The sequence below is a fragment of the Notolepis coatsorum genome (genome assembly GCF_963971535.1).
Source record: "Notolepis coatsorum genome assembly, chromosome: 1".
Lineage (NCBI taxonomy): Eukaryota > Metazoa > Chordata > Actinopteri > Aulopiformes > Paralepididae > Notolepis > Notolepis coatsorum.
This window is the reverse complement of record NC_140165.1, coordinates 26122877-26150782: the sequence shown is the minus strand read 5'-3', so window position 1 is coordinate 26150782 and position 27906 is coordinate 26122877. Positions and strand designations below refer to the sequence as shown.

The window sequence follows — 27906 nt, the reverse complement described above, 5'->3', positions numbered from 1 at the left end:
TTCGGGTCGTCCTCCTGTGAGGCTGTGACCGGTCAGCTGAATGACGGACACACGCCACTCCATGTTGTGTCCGAGTGATTAGCGAACAGCCTATAATACCTTGTCATGGCTTAAAGCAACGATTAGGATGGACAATACACGCCCTTTCGAGCCAATTGGAAACTATAATTTGTACACACACACACAGGCCGTCTTCAGATAATTATCTTGTCATTATTCTGTGTCCATGCAGTTGTTATAACGCTTGTTGAGAGACCGACAACGCAAATAGAAGCGTCGGCCCGACGGGGTTTGACATTTCAGAAGGTTAGCGGACAGGCGCTCATAATAAACACAGGCGCTCATAATAATAAAAACAGCCGCTGCGCCGAGACGCGCAAGGGCGCCCCAGGGTGCGCGGCGCACCAAGCGACAATAATATTATTATGACAACTTCAATGCGACTTATTGACACTTTGACCGTTGGGCTATACAACCGTACCTTTTCCTGCGCTCTGGTGAACTTCTTCTGGACATTGATGGCCAGTTTGCCGGCGGTGACCCCTTTCCCCATCTCAGCCATATTGTTGCGCGCTGTTAGGGAATCCCCAATATTTCACAATGTGGTCGCAGTGACGACGGGGTGAGAAGAAGAAAGAAGAGGGAGGTATGTTGGACAAGAAGAGCTTCCAGTCCCCGGGACTCGGTACTAGCTGCTGCGTAAAAACCGCGAGGGGGGGCGATGTGTGGGTAGCTATAGGCTACGGGCGTAATTCTAATCCCGACAGACACCCTCTTAAAGGTGTAATGCGTAATTGAATACGCCCGAGTGGATAGAAGACATGCACCCACTGGTCAAACAAACGAAACTCGAAAACGTCCCGTGCGTTAGAAGAACAGGGCACCGAGGAATAATATCACGGATCCAAATTATATTGTCCTCTTCCCGTTAATTGACGGGAGTCTATGATGATGATGGCCCGATATGGAGCGATTGGGTTTCTTCTTGGGCTGCGGGCTCTTAAAGGCACAGTAATAGCACCGTTGTTATTATTAGCTGGACAACTGTTGCGTGCAAGCCCGGTGTGTCGCCGACTGTCAATGGGTGACTCGTCTATTCAGCACGTAGCTGGTTTCCGTTCAAATGATGGCGCTATAATAACAGTCAGCAACTCCTGATGAATTGAAAATGGGGGACCCTGATGTAAACAAGACGAAAGTCTTTCTCTGGTCTGCTTAGCATCCCCTTGGCTTAACAATTGTGTGTATTGAGCCGTAATGTATATTGTATCCATTCTGCAATCTGTTAATAAAGTTGTCAATCAATCAATCAATCAGCACCCTCTCTGTGCCCTTTGAGACACATTCAGTCATCAGCAACTGGCGTAAAAAAAAAGTGTGCACGCCGCGCTATATATACCTGGAACCATTTGTTCTGCTCTCATGACGGATAACCAGTAGATGTCAGCAAAGGAGCGCACACGCACACACACGCGCGCGCACACACACACACGCGCGCGCAAACACACACACGCACACACACACACACATAGGTTCACTATGAATTGAAAATGGGGGACCCTGATGTAAACAAGACGAAAGTCTTTCTCTGGTCTGCATCCCCTTAACAATTGTGTGTATTGAGCCGTACTGTATTCATTAATTCATTCTCACACACGCACACACACACACACACACACACGCACACACACACCGGGCTGTGTGTTATTAATGTGAGGAAGAGGGTAAGAGCGCAAACACACACACAGAATGCAACAACCTTTGTTCATTTCCATAAAATTTAATTTCAAAAATAGATCTTTAAATATCTTATCACCCATAATAATAACTTCAATATATCATACATATATATATTTTTTAGATCTCTATAAACAAATACCAAAAAAGCACATTATAATCTTAGAACACATAAATATGTATTATCATTTTAGTCCTAATAAATATTTTCTATTCAGCGGTGGAGTATTAAAAAAACAAAAAAAACATTGTTAAGTAGATCTCATTCCATGACAATCATTTGTTACATCAAAGTGTGGATTTTTTTTCTTCTTCTGGTCTTTAGACTTTAATTCCACTCGTGTAGCCTGTCCATTCCTGTGAAGTAAAAAAAAATCCAAAGAGTCACACTTGCACAAGAGTCACGGAAGTGTCTCACTTTTGCGTCCGCGGTACATTTCCTACGCACTCGCGTCCCAATGTTGTCTGTGGCTTCACGCGTAAGAGCGCTGAGCTAAACGTGCACATTAATCGTCTGTGTGCCACTCGCTCTCCTCTCTAGAAACACACCCATGATGGCTTCACGATGAACCACCACCTGGTCTCATCTCTTGCCCCCCTCCTCCATCCCACCATCTACCTACTGGAGATCAAAGGTGCAGCTGCCAATCCTTCATTCCAGGTCCCATCAGACCAAATGGAACAGGGTCACCCCTCCTCCGGCCTGTTCCCTGTGTCCACCCCCTTCCTCTCCCAGTGTCCACCCCTTCCTCTCCCAGTGTCCACCCCCTTCCTCTCCCTGTGTTCACCCCTTCCTCTCCCAGTGTCCACCCCTTCCTCTCCCAGTGTCCACCCCTTCCTCTCCCAGTGTCCACCCCTTCCTCTCCCAGTGTCCACCCCCTTCCTCTCCCAGTGTCCACCCCTTCCTCTCCCAGTGTCCACCCCCTTCCTCTCCCAGTGTCCACCCCTTCCTCTCCCAGTGTCCACCCCCTTCCTCTCCCAGTGTCCACCCCTTCCTCTCCCTGTGTCCACCCCCTTCCTGTTCCAGTGTTCACCCCCTTCCTCTCCCTGTGTCCACCCCCTTCCTCTCCCTGTGTCCACCCCTTCCTCTCCCTGTGTCCACCCCTTCCTCTCCCAGTGTCCACCCCTTCCTCTCCCTGTGTCCACCCACTTCCTCTCCCTGTGTCCACCCCTTCCTCTCCCAGTGTCCACCCCCTTCCTCTCCCTGTGTGCACCCCCTTCCTCTCCCTGTGTCCACCCCCTTCCTCTCCCTGTGTCCACCCCCTTCCTCTCCCTGTGTGCACCCCCTTCCTCTCCCTGTGTCCACCCCCTTCCTCTCCCTGTGTCCACCCCCTTCCTCTTCCTGTGTCCACCCCTTCCTCTCCCTGTGTCCACCCCTTCCTCTCCCAGTGTCCACCCCTTCCTCTCCCTGTGTCCACCCCTTCCTCTCCCTGTGTCCACCCCTTCCTCTCCCTGTGTCCACCCCCTTCCTCTCCCTGTGTCCACCCCCTTCCTCTCCCTGTGTCCACCCCTTCCTCTCCCTGTGTCCACCCCCTTCCTCTCCCAGTGTCCACCCCTTCCTCTCCCAGTGTCCACCCCTTCCTCTTTCTGTGTCCACCCCCTTCCTCTCCCTGTGTCCACCCCCTTCCTCTCCCTGTGTCCACCCCCTTCCTCTCCCTGTGTCCACCCCCTTCCTCTCCATGTGTGCACCCCCTTCCTCTCCCTGTGTCCACCCCCTTCCTCTCCCTGTGTCCACCCCCTTCCTCTTCCTGTGTCCACCCCTTCCTCTCCCTGTGTCCACCCCTTCCTCTCCCAGTGTCCACCCCTTCCTCTCCCTGTGTGCACCCCCTTCCTCTCCCTGTGTGCACCCCCTTCCTCTCCCTGTGTCCACCCCTTCCTCTCCCAGTGTCCACCCCTTCCTCTCCCAGTGTCCACCCCCTTCCTCTCCCAGTGTCCACCCCTTCCTCTCCCTGTGTGCACCCCCTTCCTCTCCCTGTGTGCACCCCCTTCCTCTCCCTGTGTCCACCCCCTTCCTCTCCCTGTGTCCACCCCCTTCCTCTCCCTGTGTCCACCCCCTTCCTCTCCCAGTGTCCACCCCTTCCTCTCCCTGTGTCCACCCCCTTCCTCTCCCAGTGTCCACCCCTTCCTCTCCCTGTGTCCACCCCCTTCCTGTTCCAGTGTTCACCCCCTTCCTCTCCCTGTGTCCACCCCCTTCCTCTCCCTGTGTCCACCCCTTCCTCTCCCTGTGTCCACCCCTTCCTCTCCCAGTGTCCACCCCTTCCTCTCCCTGTGTCCACCCACTTCCTCTCCCTGTGTCCACCCCTTCCTCTCCCAGTGTCCACCCCCTTCCTCTCCCTGTGTGCACCCCCTTCCTCTCCCTGTGTCCACCCCCTTCCTCTCCCTGTGTCCACCCCCTTCCTCTCCCTGTGTGCACCCCCTTCCTCTCCCTGTGTCCACCCCCTTCCTCTCCCTGTGTCCACCCCCTTCCTCTTCCTGTGTCCACCCCTTCCTCTCCCTGTGTCCACCCCTTCCTCTCCCAGTGTCCACCCCTTCCTCTCCCTGTGTCCACCCCTTCCTCTCCCTGTGTCCACCCCTTCCTCTCCCTGTGTCCACCCCCTTCCTCTCCCTGTGTCCACCCCCTTCCTCTCCCTGTGTCCACCCCTTCCTCTCCCTGTGTCCACCCCCTTCCTCTCCCAGTGTCCACCCCTTCCTCTCCCAGTGTCCACCCCTTCCTCTTTCTGTGTCCACCCCCTTCCTCTCCCTGTGTCCACCCCCTTCCTCTCCCTGTGTCCACCCCCTTCCTCTCCCTGTGTCCACCCCCTTCCTCTCCATGTGTGCACCCCCTTCCTCTCCCTGTGTCCACCCCCTTCCTCTCCCTGTGTCCACCCCCTTCCTCTTCCTGTGTCCACCCCTTCCTCTCCCTGTGTCCACCCCTTCCTCTCCCAGTGTCCACCCCTTCCTCTCCCTGTGTGCACCCCCTTCCTCTCCCTGTGTGCACCCCCTTCCTCTCCCTGTGTCCACCCCTTCCTCTCCCAGTGTCCACCCCTTCCTCTCCCAGTGTCCACCCCCTTCCTCTCCCAGTGTCCACCCCTTCCTCTCCCTGTGTGCACCCCCTTCCTCTCCCTGTGTGCACCCCCTTCCTCTCCCTGTGTCCACCCCCTTCCTCTCCCTGTGTCCACCCCCTTCCTCTCCCTGTGTCCACCCCTTCCTCTCCCAGTGTCCACCCCTTCCTCTCCCTGTGTGCACCCCCTTCCTCTCCCTGTGTCCACCCCTTCCTCTCCCTGTGTCCACCCCTTCCTCTTCCTGTGTCCACCCATTCCTCTCCCTGTGTCCACCCCCTTCCTCTCCCAGTGTCCACCCCTTCCTCTTTCTGTGTCCACCCCTTCCTCTTTCTGTGTCCTGCTCCCGGCCCGTGTGCGTCTCCTTCCTCTCACCTAGCTGGCGACGCCACGCCCCACGGGTGGAAGGACTCCGAGTCCAGCAGTAGCCTTCCCAGTCTGTGTAAGAACCGGGCGTACCAGTGGAGCCCGTTGTCTTGGCGACTGCCGGCCATACCAGTCCAACGGTGTAGCAGGCGGAGCGGGGAGAACGCCTGGTGAGCGAGGCCATGTCCGTCCACGACCGCGTAGCACGACGCCACCACCCCGTCCACTACCACCGTCCCGTGGGTGGTGAGGGGTGCGTACGTCCCTCTCGCCCGCCTCATGCTCACCCGTGTGATCCGCGAGAGGGTCGCCCGTCCTGCGTCGCCCGCCGTCAGCACGCACTGTCCTGCTCGGGCGTCGCTGGCGTACACGGTCCTCATTGTCCCGTGGGCGGGCGCCACCCCCTCTGAGCAGTTGCCATCGGCGACGAAGAGCAGGTGGGCGGCGGTGAGGGACAGGCTAGCCCCGCCCTCGGTCGCAACGGCGTAGAAGAGCTTTCGGGTCAAAGGGTCGCGGTCGAGGAAGGCGAGGACCTCGCTGTACACCAGCTCCCCGTCGCTGCCCACCGAGGCCAGGACTCGCTCCCCGGCTCGCAGCTCCTCCAGGGGCTTCTGGGCGCCACTCTCCAGCCTGACCAGGCTGCCTCCTGGAAAACACCCACCAGACTTCGCTGCCACAGAGTGCTCTGAGGGAGGGATAGATAGAAAGAAAGAAATGAAGAAAGAAAGAAAGAAAGAAAGAAAGAAAGAAAGAAAGAAAGAAAGAAAGAAAGAAAGAAAGAAAGAAAGAAAGAAAGAAAGAAAGAAAGAAAGAAAGAAAGAAAGAAAGAAAGAAAGAAATGAAAGAAAGAAATGAAGAGAGAAAGAAAGAAATGAAGAGAGAAAGAAAGAGAAAGAAAGAATGGAAGGATGGAAGAAAGAAAGAAAGAAATGAAGAGAGAAAGAAATAAATGAAGAAAGAAAGAAGGGAAGGAGGGAAGAACGAAAGAAAGAAATGAAGAAAGAAGGGAAGGAGGGAAGAAAGAAAGAAAGAAAGAAATGAAGAAAGAAAGAAAGAAAGAAAGAAGGGAGGAGGGAAGAAAGAAATGAAGAAAGAAAGAAGGGAATGAGGGAAGAAAGAAATGAAGAAAGAAAGAAAGAAAGAAAAAAAGAAAGAAAGAAAGAAAGAAAGAAAGAAAGAAAGAAAGAAAGAAAGAAAGAAAGAAAGAAAGAAAGAAAGAAAGAAAGAAAGAAAGAAAGAAAGAAAGAAAGAAAGAAAGAAGGGAAGGAGGGAAGAAAGAAAGAAAGAAAGAAAGAAAGAAAGAAAGAAAGAAAGAAAGAAAGAAAGAAAGAAAGAAAGAAAGAAAGAAAGAAAGAAAGAAAGAAAGAAAGAAAGACATCAGATAGAAGGAAAAAGAGAAAGACAAAAGGAGAAAGAAAGGGAAGAAAAATGAGAACAAAGTCAATATTCCACAGAAGGGCCTGGGTACATATAAAATCCTTCCAACTCCCTTTAGCTAAATATTTACATCTATTTCCCCTTCACTCCACATAAAAGAACAATAAAAGAACGGAAAACTTCACCTCAAAGATAAAAGCATGAATAATGGCTGTGTGTGTGTGTGTGTGTGTGTGTGTGTGTGTGTGTGTGTGTGTGTGTGTGTGTGCATGTGTCCATGGCACTTGGAAGTGACACAGTTGGACCATCTCAAGTCTATGGGAGAATAAATATTTGGGCAAGGCAAGAGCCAAAGCAGGAGCCAAGGTAGGAGCCAAGGCTAGGTGATAAGATACAATATGTGTGAAGGAGCTAGAGGAGGAAGTGAGACAGCAGGGTTAATCATCTGACAACTGAACCTACAGGCACCCTTCATCTGGACTGCCCCCACACACACACGCACACGCACACGCTCACACATCACAATCATATTAAGTCTGTCTGGATCATTAAAGGGACAGTTCACCCAAAATAGAAAGTAAAACTAAAAACATTGTTTTCCTCCATCCAGATGGTTTCAGTGTGAGTTTTGAGATATCTGTCGTAGTGGTGTCGTGTCGTCACTCCCATACAATAGAGTTGAGCGGCGTTGGGTTTGTGGCGCTCAACGCGATTCAACAGCAATGACTCTTTCCAGAAAACATGACAAGGTTCCTCAAGATAATCCACAGACCTGTTCTGTTCATATTTCTGTTTAATTCAGAACTATTTCTACCTAAATACACCAGATAGTATTACAACAAGGTCTGTGGATTATCTTGAGTAACCCACCGCAAACCCAATGCCACTCAGACAGCTTTCAGACAGGGGGGTGGATTGCCCCTTTAGCTGTGTTATGACACATAATAGGAAGCTGTTTAGAAGGTGATACATGCGATAGCATTGCTGCTATCAAAGGCTAACAACTGAACACTTGAGATGAAGAGGCATGTTTTAACTTCAGATTAACTAGGTTTTCACTCCTAATAATCTAAAGAGTGTTGTGTTCATTCATAGTAAAATATAGTAGAGATTGAGTACTTTATTATCTAAAGATGCTGAGTTAGAGTGTTGTGTTCATTCATAGTCAAATATAGTAGAGATTGAGTACTTTATTATCTAAAGATGCTGAGTTAGAGTGTTGTGTTCATTCATAGTTAAAGACAGTAGAGATTGAGTACTTTATCATCTAAAGATGCTAAGTTAGAATGTTGTGTTCATTCATAGTAAAGACAGTAGAGGTTGAGTACTTTATTATCTAAAGATGCTAAGTTAGAATGTTGTGTTCATTCATAGTAAAGACAGTAGAGGTTGAGTACTTTATCATCTAAAGATGCTAAGTTAGAATGTTGTGTTCATTCATAGTAAAGACAGTAGAGGTTGAAAGTTTGCGGATGTCTGATGTATTAAATACAGATACTGTAAAAGTACTTTTTTCTTTGTCTCAAGTGCTCAATGTCTCAAAACCAACACCCTGGTACAAGTGCTTTTTAGACAGACCTGAACCATTCCCAGTTTGTGACAAATCCAATACGTTTCTTAAAGGGACAATCTGTGACCTCTAGGCAAAACGGTCCCGCTTGGTATTGCACTTTTTTGTTTACATTTGGTCTGATGTGTGGGTTGGAGTTGAGTGGGGATAGATGAGGGGTTGCTAATGCTGGAGAAATTCAACCAAGCGGGGCTCTGTTGCCTAGAGGTTGCTGTTTGATGGCATTACAGATTCTACCTTTAAAGAAGTGAACAGTCCTTTGAACATCTCATATACATAACTTGATGTATATCGCAAGTTATGACAACTGGACAATGCACTGATATTTCTATTACAAGACACATACAAATCTATACGTAATTTCAACAGTGGCCCCAGTGAGCGTGCAGACCAATGGATTTCACTGTGGTCCAGATCAGGTTCATGTAGTGGTCAATAGACCCCGCCCCATTTTATACCTTGATAGAAATTCCTTGGTGTGACCATAGTACCATGTGACAAACACATCGAGGCTTCTCTGAAGGTCCTGTGGTCTGAATGGCTGACGTCTGTGTGTGTGTGTGTGTGTGGGGGGGGGGGCTGTTGTCCATGGTGTTTGGGCAATCAAGTCTTCTTTCCTCCTCTAGGTCATGGAACTTCAACTGTGAGTCCAGTCCTTCATTCCACATGGCTGGATATCGCCCCCTAGTGGTTATTTCCTCTCGGTCATCTCTGTCGAACAATCCCCCAAAAAGGGGTTTGGAAGGAGGGTGATTTGCTTGGAGTTCCGAGCGTAATGTAGACAATGATGATAAGGTTGATGGTCCATTTCACCACCAGCATGTTTGGTGGTTCCTTCACTGGAAGTCTGCCTTATAAAGATGCCCCCCCCCCCTTTCTGAACGATCGCTTTGCTTCAGGGTTTCTTATCAGACCTTTTCCCTGTGTCTTGGGGGGAGGGGGTGATAAAAAACTAAAAATTACAATATAAAAGATAAAAACAAAAAATGTCGACTTGACAGGTTCGCCTTCCGATCAAGTCAAGTTCTGGGTGCTCGCGACCCGATCTGGGTGGGGAAAAGGAAAGAGAGGACAGGAAGACACAAAGGGGGGGAAGGAGAAGGGGTGAAATGAGAAAAAGGAGAAAGAGAGGGAGAAAGAGGGAGAAAAAGGGGAAGAGAAAGTGAGAATCTCAGAACCTCTGTTACCACTGTTACGTACAGGGTTGCTCAAGACGTCTCACACACGGTCACTGCTAATTCCTTCTAGCTGTTGAGACAATCTCTCACAAAGCAATGACTGATCTCTGAGGGGAAAGGGTTCGTGTGGACTTCATCTGACATATCGTTTTTACGTCCATCATAAACAAGCTAAAAAACAGTGTTACCTATTCTGGTGGTTTCGGTTTGCTATCGACAGGCTTCTTCAGGTACCCTATATGCCTCAGGTGCTATCATATAAACATCTGATGGACACATCCCACCATGACACCTGGAGAAAACACCTGAGCAGCCCAGCCTGGGGCCTAATAAAACACCTTGAACAGCTCTGCCTGAAGCCTAGTAAAGCCTAATATCTCCCTTGGCCTGAAGCCTAGTAATCCTAATATCTCCCTTGGCCTGAAGCCTAGTAATCCTAATATCTCCCTTGGCCTGAAGCCTAGTAATCCTAATATCTCCCTTGGCCTGAAGTCTAGTAATCCTAATAACTCCCTTGGCCTGAAGCCTAGTAATCCTAATATCTCCCTTGGCCTGAAGTCTAGTAATCCTAATATCTCCCTTGGCCTGAAGTCTAGTAATCCTAATAACTCCCTTGGCCTGAAGCCTAGTAATCCTAATATCTCCCTTGGCCTGAAGCCTAGTAATCCTAATATCTCCCTTGGCCTGAAGTCTAGTAAGCCTAATATCTCCTTTTGGCCTAAAGCCTAGTAATCCTAATATCTCCCTTGGCCTGAAGCCTAGTAATCCTAATATCTCCCTTGGCCAGGTGGGATTCTCCATTGGCTGACTGGTCGATGTTTGATTTCCCATGTGGGTTCACATCCAGGTGAGTTAGCAAACCGAACCATAAAGGTAAAGATATGTTTCTTTACCATGGAGACTAAAATACTCTGAAGACTAAATTACTCTATAATCACTAATCAAATCTCCAGCTCCTTTATAGAGACCATAGTCCAATGAGCCTGCTTCTGTGCAAGGAAAGCCATGAGGAAGAGGAAGCGCACGCACACACACACACACACACACACACACACACACACACACACACACACACACACACACACACACACACACACACACACACACACACGCACACACACACACACACACACACACTACATGTGAGCGGTGAGGCGGAGCATGATGTCAGTAACACGCAGCGTGACTGGACATGAGGGCCGTGGCAGATGAGTGGCATGAGAGAGGCAGTAAGTTTCAGGAAAACGGTTAAAGATTAAATGAGGAAGGACAGGGGACAGAGAAAGGGTGAGACAAAGTGTTAGGACAAGTTAGGAAAGGCGTGGGAAGCCTGTGGCACCCTGCTGTAGAATTCCACGGGTGGTCGAAGTACAGTCTTCAGGTACGGATGTAACAAGGACACGCCGTTATAGTCAGAGTCCATGTTATTTGTCTGGTATGAAGTCAATGCCGCTTCCGAATGTCTGCGCGGGTTGCAATGCAGGTTATTTTTGTCGTTATTGTAATGTTGCTATGAATCCATGGGTTGATGCATGAAGTCAGCGTGTGGACGATTTCTGAGTTAGTGGTGGTTAAAAACATCTCCATGCATCTCGCTCTCGCTAGAATACATAAATAATCAAGGTCTCCCTGTACAACCTTTCCCCTTCACAACTAATTCCAACAGGCTGGGTATCACAAATAGATACCGTTGGTATCAATAATGATTTCATGGCATCAAGGGCATTGCAATTCTTGGTTATTCAGAACAAAATGGCAATTTTTTATAGGAGACAATCAATTAAACATGTACTGATTGGCATGTCAAAAAAAATAAACAGAAGAAAATATTAGTCCTACTGTGTGATGAAATGCACACTAAATGCATTCAACAAAGAAAGAAACACATAAAATCATTTTTGAATCGGTATGGAATGTGACACGTCAGACAGTGTCAGTATTCTGTGTCCAAAAGAACATCCAACGATACCCAGCCCCAATTCTCAAGATCTGTCCTCAGTTCTCTGCCCTTGTCTCTACTCACAACACAGGGAATAATATAGAATAATAGAAACTTTAAAAATAAAATCTCCAAAAGGATTATAACCTCAAATATTTTCCAAAGTCTTGCAGGACGGAGGAGGTGAGACTCAAGACTCGAGGAGTCTTTTTGCTCGCCAAACATTTCCTTGACCCAAGCCCGTTGTCGCTCTCTCACCTGACTTCACGCTACAGTGGACGTGGGCCTTGGACTCGTAGTAGACCCAGTCGAAGCCCGCCTCCACGGCGAGGCGCGCGAGCATGGCGTACTTGTTCCTGTCTCGGTCGGACGTGGTGATGTCCACCGCACGGCCCTCGTAGTGCAGCGACTCCTCCGAGTGGTGGCCGTCCTCGTCCCAGCCCTCCGTGACCCGCAGGCGGACCCCGGGCCACAGGTTCATCACCGAGATGGCCAGCGAGTTGAGCTTGTCCTTACAGCGCTGAGAGAGAGAGAGAGAGAGAGAGAGAGAGAGAGAGAGAGAGAGAGAGAGAGAGAGAGAGAGAGAGAGATGGAAATTAATCACGAGGGGCCGGATGCAAGAATTGCAATACCCACTTTGCACTTGCTAGTCAGACTGCTGCAGTACTAGCAGCTAGTGAGTCATGTAGAGGTAGGCAGTACTAGCAGCTAGTGAGTCATGTAGAGGTAGGTAGACAGTGCTAGCAGCTAGTGAGTCATGTAGAGGTAGGCAGTACTAGCAGCTAGTGAGTCATGTAGAGGTAGGTAGGCAGTACTAGCAGCTAGTGAGTCATGTAGAGGTAGGTAGGCAGTACTAGCAGCTAGTGAGTCATGTAGAGGTAGGTAGACAGTGCTAGCAGCTAGTGAGTCATGTAGAGGTAGGCAGTACTAGCAGCTAGTGAGTCATGTAGAGGTAGGCAGTACTAGCAGCTAGTGAGTCATGTAGAGGTAGGTAGGCAGTACTAGCAGCTAGTGAGTCATGTAGAGGTAGGCAGTACTAGCAGCTAGTGAGTCATGTAGAGGTAGGTAGTACTAGCAGCTAGTGAGTCATGTAGAGGTAGGTAGGCAGTACTAGCAGCTAGTGAGTCATGTAGAGGTAGGCAGTACTAGCAGCTAGTGAGTCATGTAGAGGTAGGTAGGCAGTACTAGCAGCTAGTGAGTCATGTAGAGGTAGGCAGTACTAGCAGCTAGTGAGTCATGTAGAGGTAGGTAGTACTAGCAGCTAGTGAATCATGTAGAGGTAGGTAGGCAGTACTAGCAGCTAGTGAGTCATGTAGAGGTAGGCAGTACTAGCAGCTAGTGAGTCATGTAGAGGTAGGTAGGCAGTACTAGCAGCTAGTGAGTCATGTAGAGGTAGGCAGTACTAGCAGCTAGTGAGTCATGTAGAGGTAGGCAGTACTAGCAGCTAGTGAGTCATGTAGAGGTAGGCAGTACTAGCAGCTAGTGAGTCATGTAGAGGTAGGCAGTACTAGCAGCTAGTGAGTCATGTAGAGGTAGGTAGGCAGTACTAGCAGCTAGTGAGTCATGTAGAGGTAGGCAGTACTAGCAGCTAGTGAGTCATGTAGAGGTAGGCAGTACTAGCAGCTAGTGAGTCATGTAGAGGTAGGTAGGCAGTACTAGCAGCTAGTGAGTCATGTAGAGGTAGGCAGTACTAGCAGCTAGTGAGTCATGTAGAGGTAGGCAGTACTAGCAGCTAGTGAGTCATGTAGAGGTAGGTAGGCAGTACTAGCAGCTAGTGAGTCATGTAGAGGTAGGCAGTACTAGCAGCTAGTGAGTCATGTAGATGTAGGCAGTACTAGCAGCTAGTGAGCAGGGGTGTAAAAAGTACCCAGAAATTATACTTAAGTGAAAGTATTGGTACCGTCTAAAAATCTGACTCAAGTAAAAGTCAAAGTATCTGGCTAAAAACACACTTGAGTAAAAGTCAAAAAGTCCTACTTTTAAATGTACTTAAGTACTAAAAAGTAAAAGTAATTTTTTTTTTGAAAGGGATTCATTCCATCGTGCGCCAAGTTTTCATTTTAACTATACATTGCACCAGGTGAGTTAGTTGAAGAGGTGAGCCAATTAGTGAAATCATCAGCTGGTGTTTAGGCAAGGCTGGAATGAAACCAAGCATACACTCTGCCCACAATGGAATGTGTTCTGCGATAGACAATGCTGAAGACAGACAGAAGACAGAATACTGGAGTACCCTGAATAATATCACAATATTAACCACAGCATAATGCGGATCTGACTGTCTATTCTTCTGATAGCAGGTGTTTAATCAAAGATCCCTGCTTTCTAGTGTTGCACAAGGACCAATCAGCATGGGTATGGGCGGGTTCATTTTCCATTGATGGGGATTTGATTGGCTGTTTACCTGCGGTCGCAGGATTAATAACGTTAATGTTAGTTCGGCCAGATAAACAATTAAAATATACTAATTAAATGGTTGGACCTGTGAGATTTGTACTTTGTAGGTCTGCATTTTAAATGTAAGGAGTAAAAAGTATGTATTTTTTCTCTGAAATGTAATGGAGTAAAAGTACAAAGTATACAAACCTAATAATACTAGAGTAAAGTACAAATCCCCCAAAACAGTACTTAAGTATTGTAACGAAGTACAATTACTCAAGTACTTTACACCCCTGCTAGAGAGTCATATAGAGGTAGGCAGTACTAGCAGCTAGTGAGTCATGTAGAGGTAGGCAGTACTAGCAGCTAGTGAGTCATGTAGAGGTAGGCAGTACTAGCAGCTAGTGAGTCATGTAGAGGTAGGCAGTACTAGCAGCTAGTGAGTCATGTAGAGGTAGGCAGTACTAGCAGCTAGTGAGTCATGTAGAGGTAGGTAGGCAGTACTAGCAGCTAGTGAGTCATGTAGAGGTAGGTAGACAGTACTAGCAGCTAGTGAGTCATGTAGAGGTAGGTAGACAGTACTAGCAGCTAGTGAGTCATGTAGAGGTAGGTAGACAGTGCTAGCAGCTAGTGAGTCATGTAGAGGTAGGTAGACAGTACTAGCAGCTAGTGAGTCATGTAGAGGTAGGTAGGCAGTACTAGCAGCTAGTGAGTCATGTAGAGGTAGGTAGACAGTACTAGCAGCTAGTGAGTCATGTAGAGGTAGGCAGTACTAGCAGCTAGTGAGTCATGTAGAGGTAGGTAGGCAGTACTAGCAGCTAGTGAGTCATGTAGAGGTAGGTAGGCAGTACTAGCAGCTAGTGAGTCATGTAGAGGTAGGCAGTGCTAGCAGCTGCGATTCAGGGGCTAAATTCTACCTTCCTTACCCCAATCTCCCCACATCACAATCTGGATTTTATACAATCACATTTAGTTCATGAGTGTACGTTTTACACAATCGCACTATCCTGTGATAACAAAAGATGTATGGATGATTTTTACATTAGGCACCTTTGAAAAATAACTACAGTGCAGTAATATTCCCCTTTACGTGCACCGAGAAAACAGAGAGAGAGAGAGAGAGAGAGAGAGAGAGAGAGAGAGAGAGAGAGAGAGAGAGAGAGAGAGAGAGAGAGAGAGAGAGAGAGAGAGAGAGACTGTAGACTTAAATAACCCCACCCCCTCTCATCTACTTTTCCCCTTCCTCATAAATTCTACTAAAACACAGGATGGTATAATCTTCTCATTCCACAAATTAAAGGGATAGTTCTGATTTTTGGAACCCTAGCCCTATTTCTAACTTATTAATGATGATGTTGATCATGCTGTTCCTTATACTATCTCTGGATAGTTTGCTACTACTTAGTGTGCACTGTGGAATAAACTTCAGTGAGCCTCAGTCAGCCTGTACAGACTGGAGCTCGACCCCATTGACTTTGCATTGGTTTGTGGCTAACTATCTGGATCTAGTATGAGGAACAGCATGGATTGTGCTGAGAAAGGTCTCCACCGATCAACATCACCATTGAAGGAAGGTGATAAGGGTTCCAAGAATGTTAACTATCCCTTTAGAAAGCCTTTTGTTTCGCAGCGATGGCTGCCCTTTGATGGCGAGGAAGCGAGAGACTCGAGGGCGAGAGAGATAGACAATAATATAGCTAGGACACGATGGAACGTAAGGTATAAATAACTTTAATCTTGTGCAGAATATTCAATGAAATTACACACATGCCAACAATTGCCTTTTGCAGACGGCATATACAGGACACACAGACCAATCACAGCAAAGAGAGTAGAATGATTTGCATACATTCATAATCCTTAGCTACATATGTTTATCTGACATCTGTACACGTGACAAGCACGTATGTAGCTTGGTGTGTCAGTGACAGACGAGGGCTCAAAGTCATTCTTATTTCTTATCTGTGATTGGTCAGAGCCTCTGTACTATGTACAAGACAACTCTGATTGGTCAGAGCCTCTGTACCATGTACAAGACAACTCTGATTGGTCAGAGCCTCTTTTCCATGTACAAGACAACTCTGATTGGTCAGAGCCTTTGTACCATAAAGACAACTCTGATTGGTCAGAGCCTCTGTACCATAAGACAACTCTGATTGGTCAGAGCCTCTTTTCCATGCACAAGACAACTCTGATTGGTTAGAGCCTCTGTACCATAAACAAGACAACTCTGATTGGTCAGAGCTTCTGTACCATAAACAAGACAACTCTGATTGGTCAGAGCCTCTGTTCCATGTACAAGACAACTCTGATTGGTCAGAGCCTCTGTTCCATGTACAAGACAGCTCTGATTGGTCAGAGCCTCTGTACCATAAACAAGACAACTCTGATTGGTCAGAGCCTCTGTACCATAAACAAGACATGCGTCTGTTCATGTTTTTTGCATCTGTACAAGGCAATATACTTGCCGTCTGTATAAGTACATTTTCCACATGATAAGAGGAAATTAATTGGTACTCCTGGCTCCTTCATAAAACACACACGCATGCATGTGCATGCACACACACACACACACACACATGCACACGCACACGCACACACACACACACACACACACACACACACACACACACACACACACACACACACACACACAGGAAAAATATTTTTAACATGGGTTGAGAAGCAGAGTTAAGTGGAGATCAAAGTGTTATCAGCATTGGGCAATGAAACAACTCATACTGTATGTATGTGCCAAGACTGCTCTCATCAAGTACACCTGACCTGGAATCAGTTTCAAAACCAAGGAGATGGCAAGGTCTGAACACTTTTATATGAAATGCTTTTTCCTGTTTTGCTCCTGAGAGTGTGCTAGATAAAAATAGAATAAAATAAAATAGTATAAAATAGAAAGTCAAAAGTACGTAAACAAGTGTAAACAAAAGTGTTCAATATACATATACAATATACAATACAGAGTAGGGAAAAAAAGTAACTGAGTTACAATACAATATACAGTACAATGCAGAAATGGGATGAGGTACAACTTAGGGTAAGGTGCAATGAGGTATGAGTTGTAGTGCAAATCTCTTTACCAATAAATATAAAGTGTGTTAAAGTGTCTAAAGTGGGTAAAGTGGGTGCTACAGTGAGTTGTTTATTTAAAGTGAGTGTGTACGTGTGGATGTGTGTGCTGTGAGTGTATGGGTTGTTACATAGTGTTATTGTCGTTGAGCATCCTGATGGCCTGGGGATAGAAGCTCCTTCTGAGTCTCTCTGTGCTTGCCATGAGACTCCGGTATCGCTTGCCTGACCGCAGCAGTTCAAAGAGGCAGTTGTTTGGGTGGCTAGAGTCTTTGATTATTCTCTTAGCCTTACCCCTGCAACGCTTGTTGTAAATGTCTTGGAGAGTGGGAAGCCCACCTCCAATTGTGCGTTCGGCTGAACGGGCCACTCTCTGTAGTCTGCTACGGTCTTGTGCGTGCTATTCCCAAACCAGGAGGTGATATTGCCAGTCAGGATGCTCTCTATTGTGCATGAGTAGAAGTTCTTAAGGATATTCTGACTCACTTTGAACTTCCTTAGGCGCCTAAGGAAGTAGAGGCGTTGCCGTGCCTTCTTCACTACACTGTCAATGTGTGTGGTCCATGTCAAGTCCTCGGATATGTGGACTCTGAGGTACTTAAAACGGTTCACTCTCTCGACCGGTGCCCCGTCGATGCTGAGGGGGCTGTAGTCCCTGACCCCCGACCTCCTAAAGTCCACAATCATCTCTTTTGTTTTGCTGACGTTCAGGGAGAGGCAGTTCTCCTGACACCACCGTGCCAGATCCTCTACCTCTTCCAGGTAGGCCCTCTCATCGTTTGCAGAGATCAGGCCCACCACTACTGTGTCGTCAGCAAATTTGATGATTGTGTTGTTGTTCCGCTGTGCCACACAGTTGTGTGTGTACAGCGAGTAGAGGAGGGGACTCAGAACACAGCCCTGGGGGGTCCCTATGTTGAGGGTGATGGATGAGGAGGTGCAGTTGCCTGCTCTCACCACCTGGGGTCTACCCGTCAGGAAGTCCAAGACCCACTGGCAGAGGTCATAGTTCAAGCCCAGGTCCCTGAGCTTGGCTATGAGTTTGGAGGGGACTATGGTATTGAATAGATTGGTAGATGTTCCTGATTCAGTCTTCCTTTTTCAGCTTGATACTGTAGATACAGCTCACAGAACTTGAATAAAAAGAGTATATTCCCATGATGCAAATGTACAGTTCATTCTTGAATGGTAATCATTTGGCTGGTACCTTAACCCTATGTCTTACTGTAACCTTAACCCTATGTCTTACTGTAACCTTAACCCTATGTCTTACTGTAACCTTAACCCTATGTCTTACAATAACCGTAACTTTAACCCTATGTCTTATAATAACCTTAACCCTAACCCTATGTCTTACTTTATCCCTAACCCTATGTCTTACAATAACCTTAACCCTAACCATATGTCTTACTTTATCCCTAACCCTATCTCTTACAATAACCTTAACCCTAACCCTATCTCTTACCGTAACAGTATGACTTACTGTAACCTTAACCTTAAAACCTAACCCATCACAGCCAAGGTCCTTCCAAACGATGGGTCTTTTCTATCCATTCAAGCTCTGTGATACAGGCCTGTGTCTTTTCTATCCATCCAAGCTCTGTGATACAGGCCAGTGTCTTTTCTATCCATCCAAGCTCTGTGATACAGGCCTGTGTCTTTTCTATCCATCCAAGCTCTGTGATACAGGCCAGTGTCTTTTCTATCCATCCAAGCTCTGTGATACAGGCCAGTGTCTTTTCTATCTATTCAAGCTCTGTGATACAGGCCAGTGTCTTTTCTATCTATTCAAGCTCTGTGATACAGGCCTGTGTCTTTTCTATTCAAGCTCTGTGATACAGGCCAGTGTCTTTTCCAGACCCACTCTTCCTTGGGCTTAGCCTCCATCACCCTCCACCACAATACGCTCCAAAGGTGAACAGCAGTAACTAACTGTGTGAGTTTCTCACTATAGTGAAAGAGATAAAATGACTTCAAAGTTGATCTTCCAAAGGTATTGTCACTACAATTTTCACAGTAATTTCACTCCTCATGCAGTTACCGCTGTTTGCCTTTGTGCAGGGCAGCACAGAGGACTCCCCAGTCCCCAATGAACCCGACCTCACCCCCCCCCCCCCCCTACCGATTTGCCTATACCCAACCTCCATGCCCATTGCCCCTCTCTCCTCTTCCCCCGACCTCAGTGCCCCTTCTCCCTCCTTGTCTGTGGCTTTTAGCCGTCCCACAATGCACCCCTGCTGTCCCAGCCACCCCTCGTGTTTGCTCTCTGTGGTGAGGCGAGGGGAGGCTATGTTAAGGCCTGCTGGAGCGGGAGTGGGGGGGTGGGGTTGGGGGGAGGGGGGTACACACTGGTATGAGCGAGAGAGTACTGGGGTCTGGTGAGGGTGAGCAAACAGAGGGTGAGAGGCCCTATTGAGGACGCCTCTCCGTCTCCCTCTCTCTCACTAACACACACGTACGTTCATCCATCACATCCATCTCTCGTTGACATGATTCATCCATGCTGCTACCGGTTCTATGACCACTGTCTGGTGGCTCTGGTCGATTCAGCTATACTGGCTATAATCTTAACCTTACCGGCATAAACCAAGAACTATAATAGGCTCCACAATTTAGAGCTGTGACATTTCGTTAATTAGATTTCAGGCCTATGTATTACAGTGAGTCTTTATGGCCTCAGGATGGGCTCTGTAGACGGCGGGACTTTTGGCACGAATGGTTTAGCAATACATCTCGTGGACCTTAAGTCTATTAGGCTGAAATGGAATTAAAAACCGAAATGTCTTTTTCCGTGTTGGCTCCTGCTTCCAGTGATAAGAATAGTTCAGTGCGGAGTTGCCCATAGATGCCTTTTCACGGAGTAATGTGGATTTTAACGTCTGTTTTTTTTCTCTGCGGTCAGAGCAACGAACTGGAGTTCATAAATCAGACGATGGATTTTGTTGGTTTTCCTTTCAAGCTACGGATCGACGGGGGTTTCTGTAGGAGCGGTTTAGCACCAAACCACGAGCTACACAAACATTCGACGCGGAGGTTGACAACACGCGCCTATGCGCACCTATGGCTTTGCCCCCTGAACAGTCGCGTCTGTATGCGCGCCCCAATGCCACTCGCGGGCAGGAAAGCCACCACCACTGAATCAAAAATAAGAGGCGAAAAAATGTGTATAATTAAGGCTTAAATGCAAGTGAAGTGGACTATTTTTGTACATGCGTGCTGCAAAAACAAACAAAAAAGTAACACAAAATAGTAAAAAACAAACAGGACGCTGTCTCTTGCGGCCGGCGGCGGCGGTTGCCGCTTGGAGCCCATAAATTGTGTGCAGGTCAACGTTGACGCGCGCGGCGCCCCGTGAGCGCGGCGGGCGCGAGGTGACAGCTACGAGAGTGGGCACTTTCATTCCCACGTGGGTCTTTGTGGACATAAACGCTTGGTGCTTTGAGAGGAAGCCCGCGGTCACAAGAGAGGCAGATATAAATACTTTATTCCTGGGGAAATTGGAGTCAAATAAATTCCACTCCGGAACCACATCAATGACGGTGTCGTAAAAATTCTGACAGTCCAAAAAGGCGACCGTTAACTCTGGCCAGTCGGGCTAAAAACGAAACAGTAAACATCTGCACGCTTGACCCAGGCTCAAACCAAATAGAACTATTGGCTGTTTCCCCCAAAATTATGTAAAACAGAAGACATAGTGTTTTAATTAAGAGCAACCGCTTTTTCCATATACTTTTTCTTTTTTAGCCGCGGGGTTGCCTCTTTTACGCACGAGCTGTTCGCAATGAACTACAAATGTTTGAGGCATTACCATTACGCTCGTGATAATAAAATGTAGACTATATTATGCCCCAAGACCAAGACAGCAGCTTTTCACACACTGACAGCTTAACGAGTAGTAGACCACGCAACAATGTACCATACAATCACCCCGTTCCGGCGCATGCCTATATACAGCTCTCGGTGTCAATCAACAATAAGGTGTGAGTCACGTGACTGGAGTTGTGCAAATTGCGCAGCCTTTGTAATCAGTGCTCTCCAGTGCGCACAGGGGCAGGGAACCAAAGTCAATAATCACGGAATCGATAACGGCGCATGTCCACGAGTTTAAAGGCTGAGCAAAGTGCAAGATTCCTATGCCGACCTGGGCTGGGCCGCTGGGCGCGTTCGCTCCAAACGCCCCCTATATAGCAGCCTAAGTTTAACGCTTAACTAAATAAGCTATTATATCACTCTCAATGTCTCTGTGGTATAGCCCGGGATTTAGCCTACCTGCGTCATCATGCGGTCTGCACCTGTATTCTCCTCATCCTTGAAGATGATGTCGGGGTTGTAATTAGGGGTGAGCTCCTTGAAGCGCTCAGAGCTCCGGGTTATCTTCCCCTCGTATCTCCCACTCGCTCCTAACGTCTTCTCGGCCACATTGGGGCTGAACTGCTTGTAGGCGAGCGGGGCGAGCTTCCTCGGTGACCGTCTCTTTCCATATCCCCTGCCCGGCCCGCAGCCCTCGGTGACCGGCGGCGAGAGGAGAAAGGCGCACCCTGCGAGGTACGTCACCAGTGTCGTGAGCAGCAGCATTCCTCCACCCCGGGCCGGTGTGCATCAACCTCCGGCGGGTGGCGAGGTGGCACGAGTCACCGGTGTATATTTTAAGTATAAGCTCCCGTGCAGGGCAACTTCTCCCCCCCGAGACTTTTAGAACGGGAGGAAAAGTACAGGACCCGTCTCCGAGTCCCCGACACTCGCCATTCCCGGCGCGTAAAAAGGCCACTCGTCTGCGCCGCTGGAGACGCCGGAACACGCTGACCTCAACCTGTAGTGCTGCTGGTGCTGCTCGTGCTGCTCGGCCTCTGTCACTGTCTATCCCAAGTCCACGTGCGGGCAGGGGCATAAATAGGCAAAGTCAGTTTGTCTTGGCAGGCAGGTTCAAAGCAGTCTCTGTCTCGCTCGCTGTGAAAAACGACTATATGGACAGACAGACAGGCAGGCACAGTGCGCGCAAGCAGGCTGCGCCTTTTGGGCACGGCGGTCAAAGGGTGTCCCCGCAGCGGTTTCTGCCACTCGGGTTCAGTATTCAATGCATCCCTGTGGTGCGAGACTGTCGGCAGAAATGGAAATGCAAGAGATCCGACTACAGATGAGGTGCTGCCGAGGAGGATAAGACCGCGCCCTGCCAGTCCTGCCCTCTGGTCCCAGCCTACCGCCACCTCTCCTCCTCCCATCGGCACAGCGCGGGCCCCTGGCTCTGCCTTCTCTCTTTATTGCCACCCGCTCCGCTCCTCTCCTCTCTCCCCTCAGCGCTCCTACCTACTGTATGTTCAGCCTAAAGACACGACAGGCACCACGGCACATGCCGTCCAGACTGGCGCACACTGACGATGTCCTTTGGACCCTCGCGGCAGCGTCTTGAACTCAAAGACGCAGATGCGCACAAACCACAGACTCCACTCCAGATACACACGTAGCAGTAACAAGGGGCCCCGGCAGTGCGCACGTCCCTCCGGCGCCCCGGCATTGTGCAGCGGGGGTCAAGGCGCGGAGAATGGAATGGTTCGGTGAGAAGCGCGGTGGATTGTGTCGGGACCAGGTCCGATTTCACTAACGGAGAAAGGACACCCAACACCCGACCAGTTCACCCACTGAGACCACTCATCAGCCCCACACGCCATTAAAGTAGCCTTGCACTAATGCCATAATAGCCTATACCCCCTGTATTACGCAAATGCCAATCAATCACCCATTAAGATAAGATACGATATAAGATATTCCTTTATTGATCCCCTTGGGGAAATTCAGGCATCATAGCAGCATGGGGGAGGGGAGGTACAGCCAGGTATGATAATATAAGACACAATACAGGTTATAATACAATTATAATACAGTAGAAAAGTAAAAATAGGCACACACAAATATATATATATTTATATATATAACAATATAATTAACGCATTATGAGCAAGTGTAATCAAGGTGCAGATGAGGGTCTGTATGCCATATCAGTTATATTATGCATTACAACACATATGTACAATATGCACTAGAATCTAAATATATACTATGGGTAAGTATTGTAAGTATACAGTACACAGGTGCATATGCAATTATAAAGCGATATGATGAGTACCCTTTCGTTCAAATCGGCCACTCTGTGTGAGCGTATTTGCATTTTTTACCAGTAGCCTCACATAAAGCCATTCAGTGCAAACAGGCAAACAGAGACTTTTCAACTAAAACTTCAAGAGAATTCCATGGATGCTGCAACACCTTGAGTCAATATCTCACTCCCCCGAAAAAAAGGAATGATAGCGCGTCTGGTCTGGGGCGCTGCCTTATTGACCGCTGTCAGTCCTTGGCCAAGTGTAATCAGATATAATAAAACATAACATAAATATGTGAAACATTTATATCTGTGAGTGTCATCGGCGTATTATTAGGGTGTTAGGTTCACGTGACAAAATGTGAACGCAAAAAATATGACTCACGTAGTAATTCAAAGTCAGTTTACTTCGACAATATTGCTTGTATCAGTGACATTTCAACATCAAAACACATCTATACATCTCGTTTGTCGTGTCAAAATGTTGTCTGCGTCAGTTTTGTTATCAGTTAAAACGTCCAGAGAGCTATTAGCCCGTAAACGGTTTTTGAGTTCTGCTGGATTTATGTTTTTTGATCTGATGTCCTCATATTTTCCCTTGGTGGCAACTGTTACCATGGCAATCTGGACTGGATTTCGTGTTAACTTGCTAGCCAAGAACCTATGCCTGATAGAGCATTGTACATCTAAAACGGGTGGATATCGACTGAGATATCATACAACCAAAACAAACTGGTCAGACTACTACTTGACCTGAACCCCAGAACCCACCTCACCCCTGCCCACTTTGCCAACCTAGGATGGCTTAGAGTAGACGACAGAGTACAGCAACTTGCAATGGGCCTGGTCTACAAGATACACTATACGACCGGGGTGCCCATGTACATGTCAAAATACTTCCCAAAGGTCAGTGAATACCACAACCACTACACCAGAGGAAGCTCAACAAATCATGTTAAACCCAGATTCGGCTCAAACAAGGGACTAAACACGTTTCGCAATTATGCCACAACAATGTGGAACGCCCTACCCAAAGCTGTAAAGGAATGTGAATCCCTGCCCACATTCAAAACCGCCCTTAAAGAGCACCTACGGGAGGCTGCAATTCGAAACTGGCCACTGTAAATGCCCAAAACCCCCACCACCTCCTAATAGACAGTCTCCTCCCCACCGCATGTATATATTCCCTCCCCGCTGTATGTATATTCCCCTCCCACCCACCCACCCCCTCCTAATGTACAGTCCCCTCCCCATCATATGTATATACTCTGTCAGGATCTAGGGGTAACAGTACTGTATATTTGAATACCGCCTATGTCACAAATGTATCAGTACTAAATACCTATATGTCCCTATGCCATAAATGTCATGTATGTTATGTATGTCATAAATGTCTATATGAATTGAAAATGGGGGACCCTGATGGAAACAAGACAAACGTCTTTCTCAGGTCTGCATCCCCTTAACAATTGTATGTATTGAGCCGTACTGTATTGTACCCATTCTGCAATCTGTTAAATAAAGTTTTCATTCATTCATTCATTCATTCATTCATTCATTCATTCAAGGTAAAACGTCGTTGTTGTTATTGTTTTTCCTCAATATATATAACTATACTATAGTTCGACTTAAATTTTTTGTAGTGGAGGAAATTAACACTTACAGCTAAAAAGAAAATCACAGCTAGGTTTTATGTTTGAAAAAGCCCTCAGCTCGGAACTAGGCAAAATCTGTATATGTAACGGGGAAGCCCGTGAGTATATCCACAGTCACAGAAACAGGGGTGTTGACAAGTGACTGTGGCATTACGGGCTGGTAAGTTAAACTCACTTCCTCATAACAGGGTTAACAGACGCATAGGTACGGTACATAGCAGTGAATTCACTTCTTAGTGCAGCAGCCTGTGTCGTCGCCCGTGGCGCGGGAGCTCCCCTGTTCGACTCCCCCTCGGGACATTAACATTTAACAACACAACGCAGACCAATATGATCCGTCACACATATGGCTCGCCGACAACAAACTATCATTACACATGGGCAAAACAGAGTCCATTCTCTTCGGTTCAAATAACAAACTCAGCAAGACCGACGGCTTCTCAGTTGCAGTGGGTGACAATATTGTCACAAGGAAAGATGAAATTACCTACCTGGGTTCCATCCTAGAGGCTAATCTTTCCTGTGACAAAATGGCATCCAATGTAATAAAAAAAGTCAACCAACGAACTCGATTCTTGTACCGGATACCCTGAAGACTCTGGCAGGAGCACTCATTCAAGGGTACTACGACTATGCTTGCACCTCATGGTACCAAAGCACCTCAAAGGCACTAAAAAACGAATTACAAACATCTCAAAATAAACTAGTCAGACTACTGCTTGACCTGACTCCTAGAACCCACCTCACCCCTGCCCACTTTGACAAGCTAGGATGGCTTAGAGTAGACGACAGAGTACATCAACTTGCAATGGGCCTGGTCTACAAGATACACTACACGACCAAGGTACCCATGTACATGTCAAAATACTTCCCAAAGGTCAGTGAATACCACGATCACAACACCAGAGGGAGCTCCACAAATCATGTTAAACCCAGATTCGGCTCAAACAAGGGACTAAACACGTTTAGCAATTATGCCACATCAATGTGGAACGCCCTACCCAAAGCTGTAAAGGAATGTGAATCACTACCCACCTTCAAAAATACTCTAAAAAAACACCTACGGGAGACTGCAATTCGAAACTGGCCCCTACAAATGTCCTAACCCAGTTGTACAGTAAATTACCAAGTATGGCTTTGTCAGTATTCCAATGTACAGTGTACTGTGTCCCCTACCCAACCCCCCCCCCCCCACCTCCAATGTACAGCCCCCCACCCACCCACCCAACCCCACCTACCCAACCTCCTCCAATGTACAGTTTCTACGTCAAATGTATACACACTCTTTGCATCCCCTTAACAATTGTATGTATTGAGCTGTACTGCACTGTACTGTACCCATTCTGCAATCTGTTAATAAACTTTTCAATCAATCAATCAATCAATCATTTTGATGTGTTCCGGCCGGGGGTTTGAAACACCGGGCTTTTGTATTGCAGGTGGGGGCAACTTTCAATAATGCATAGTGAATGAAAGAAGTTAGTGGAATAAATGTCTTATGTTTTGTGGCCAAACGCATGCTACGAATCGATTTGAATAAACATAATGGCTGAGGCACAGAACCATATTTACTAAATCAACATCTTGCAGGGCAATGGCTCAAAGTTTGTTAGGGTGTGTGTGTGTGAGAGAGAGAGAGAGAGAGAGAGAGAGAGAGAGAGAGAGAGAGAGAGAGAGAGAGAGAGAGAGAGAGAGAGAGAGAGAGAGCTAATAGCTTGGCTATAGTCTATACAAAATGTTAATGATTATTTTAGATTTTGCCATTTTAATCAAAGGTTGAAACATCTAAAGCCACAGTCCATAATCTGTAAAACATTTCAGAGTAAATTAATCATGGATCACGAATCAAACAACAGGGATAGTGAGTTGTTCATGAAGTTTTACCTGGAAAAGACACTGCATTGCAAATAATTATTAAAACAACTCATCCCATACAGTTCTAATAATCAGCCTGTCTGTTTCCACCTTCTAAATGTCATGTTCGTCTTTATTGACAAGGTATTTCATGGGTACAATGAGATTTACCCCATTGTTATTTTACTTTTCCCCTCACAGTCTATCACCTGTGGACGTTTCCCTCTCAAAGTCTATATTACCATCTGTGGACATTTCCCAAGTAATCCATGTACCAATATATAATTTTCAAACATTTAACACAATATCATTTAACATACCGTTTCTATAAATGATTACAAATGTATGTATTTATCTAATAATATATAGAAACTGTATGTTAAATGATATATTGAATTTTTTTTTTTAATCTACTTTTTTCTCCCATTTTCTATTTTTCTCCCATCCCAATTTCGTATCGTCCAATTCTACCCTCCCCTGTCTCGAACGCTGTTAGGCCATGCCTCCCACAAGCCGGCTGCAATGTGGACCAAGCCTTACATCACGTGTCCCCTCCGGTACTCGAGGAAGCAGCCGTCAGCGGCGGGGGTCTGCGTGGGAGGGACACGCCGCCCCCGTCGCTTCCTGATTCTGCTGCGCAGGCGCACCAACCGACCTGTAGGAGTCGCTGTCCACAACGTCCGATCCCCACCCATCAGCTTTCCCACCCCTAACACTGCCAATTGTGTTAGTATGAACGACCAGCCAAGCTGATAGCAATGCGGAGAGCTGGGCTCGAACCCAGCGTCTCCTGCATTGGTGGCGAGCGCCTTGCCCACTACACCACCTAGCCGCCCATGATATATTGAATCTTGAAAAATGTATAGTTATGTGGAATACTTAAGATTATTTTAGCAATCAATTGCTGTGACACCGTCATTGGTGATAAGGACACCTGTGACAATCTGATCACCCTTTAGAGGGGGAGGAACTGGCTATACTATAGCCACAGACACTGATGAAGGCCAGAGGCAGAGGGCTGAAAACGTTCTATGTCCATCACTGGAATAAAATAAGTATTCAGCAAAGAATATTGTCAAGCTGTGCGACCCCATTTCTTTCACGTAATCTGGTCACGTCTGTGGACGACGTCTGAGCACATGTGGTCAATACAGGTCCCTCTCAAAGTCTGACATCCCGTGATTCTGTGACATAATACGGCTAATCAGTGGTTGTCAACCTTATTCATGTGAAGGAACAAGTGAGAAAAACTGGTCTAAATAATGACTGAGCAAACTGAGAACCACTCTCTAAATGGTAAATGGTGCATTTATATAGTGCTTTTATTCAAAGCTCTTTACAACTTTGTTCCTCACATTTGACCCATTCATTCACACACCGACGGCGGAGGCAACCATGCAAGGTGCCAACCTGCTCACCCGGAGCAGTTAGGGGTTAAGTGTCTTGCTCAAGGACACTTTGACACGCTGCCCGGGAGGAGTGGGAATCAAACCGGGAACCTCTGGATTACCAGACGACTGCTCTACCTCCCGAGCCATTGTCGCTCCACACAACTGCTGGTCTAAATAATGACTCAACAGACTGAGAACCACTGGTCTAAATAATGACTCAACAGACTGAGAACCACTGGTCTAA

The 27906-nt window shown here is 47.2% G+C and overlaps 2 protein-coding genes across 4 annotated transcripts in view; both read right to left on the bottom strand.

The window, feature by feature from the left end:
• The window catches only part of bin1b (bridging integrator 1b), an 83760-nt gene extending 82846 nt beyond the window's left edge, over window positions 1-914 (bottom strand). For all 3 annotated transcript variants that reach the window (XM_084319153.1, XM_084319154.1, XM_084319155.1), the window contains exon 1: window positions 482-914. In XM_084319153.1, the coding sequence (XP_084175279.1) occupies window positions 482-562 (81 nt within the window). In that variant the 5' untranslated portion in view covers window positions 563-914. The remainder of the gene's footprint in view (window positions 1-481) is intronic.
• Window positions 915-1988: 1074 nt separating this feature from the next.
• On the bottom strand, window positions 1989-21243 carry LOC311227594 (indian hedgehog B protein-like; the record flags this gene model as incomplete). The annotated part of the gene is made up of 4 exons (XM_084313314.1): window positions 1989-2094; window positions 5151-5826; window positions 11464-11725; window positions 20938-21243. 4 exons carry the CDS (start codon window positions 21241-21243, stop codon window positions 1989-1991), a joined length of 1350 nt encoding a protein of 449 aa, XP_084169440.1.
• Between the last annotated feature and the right edge of the window lie 6663 nt (window positions 21244-27906).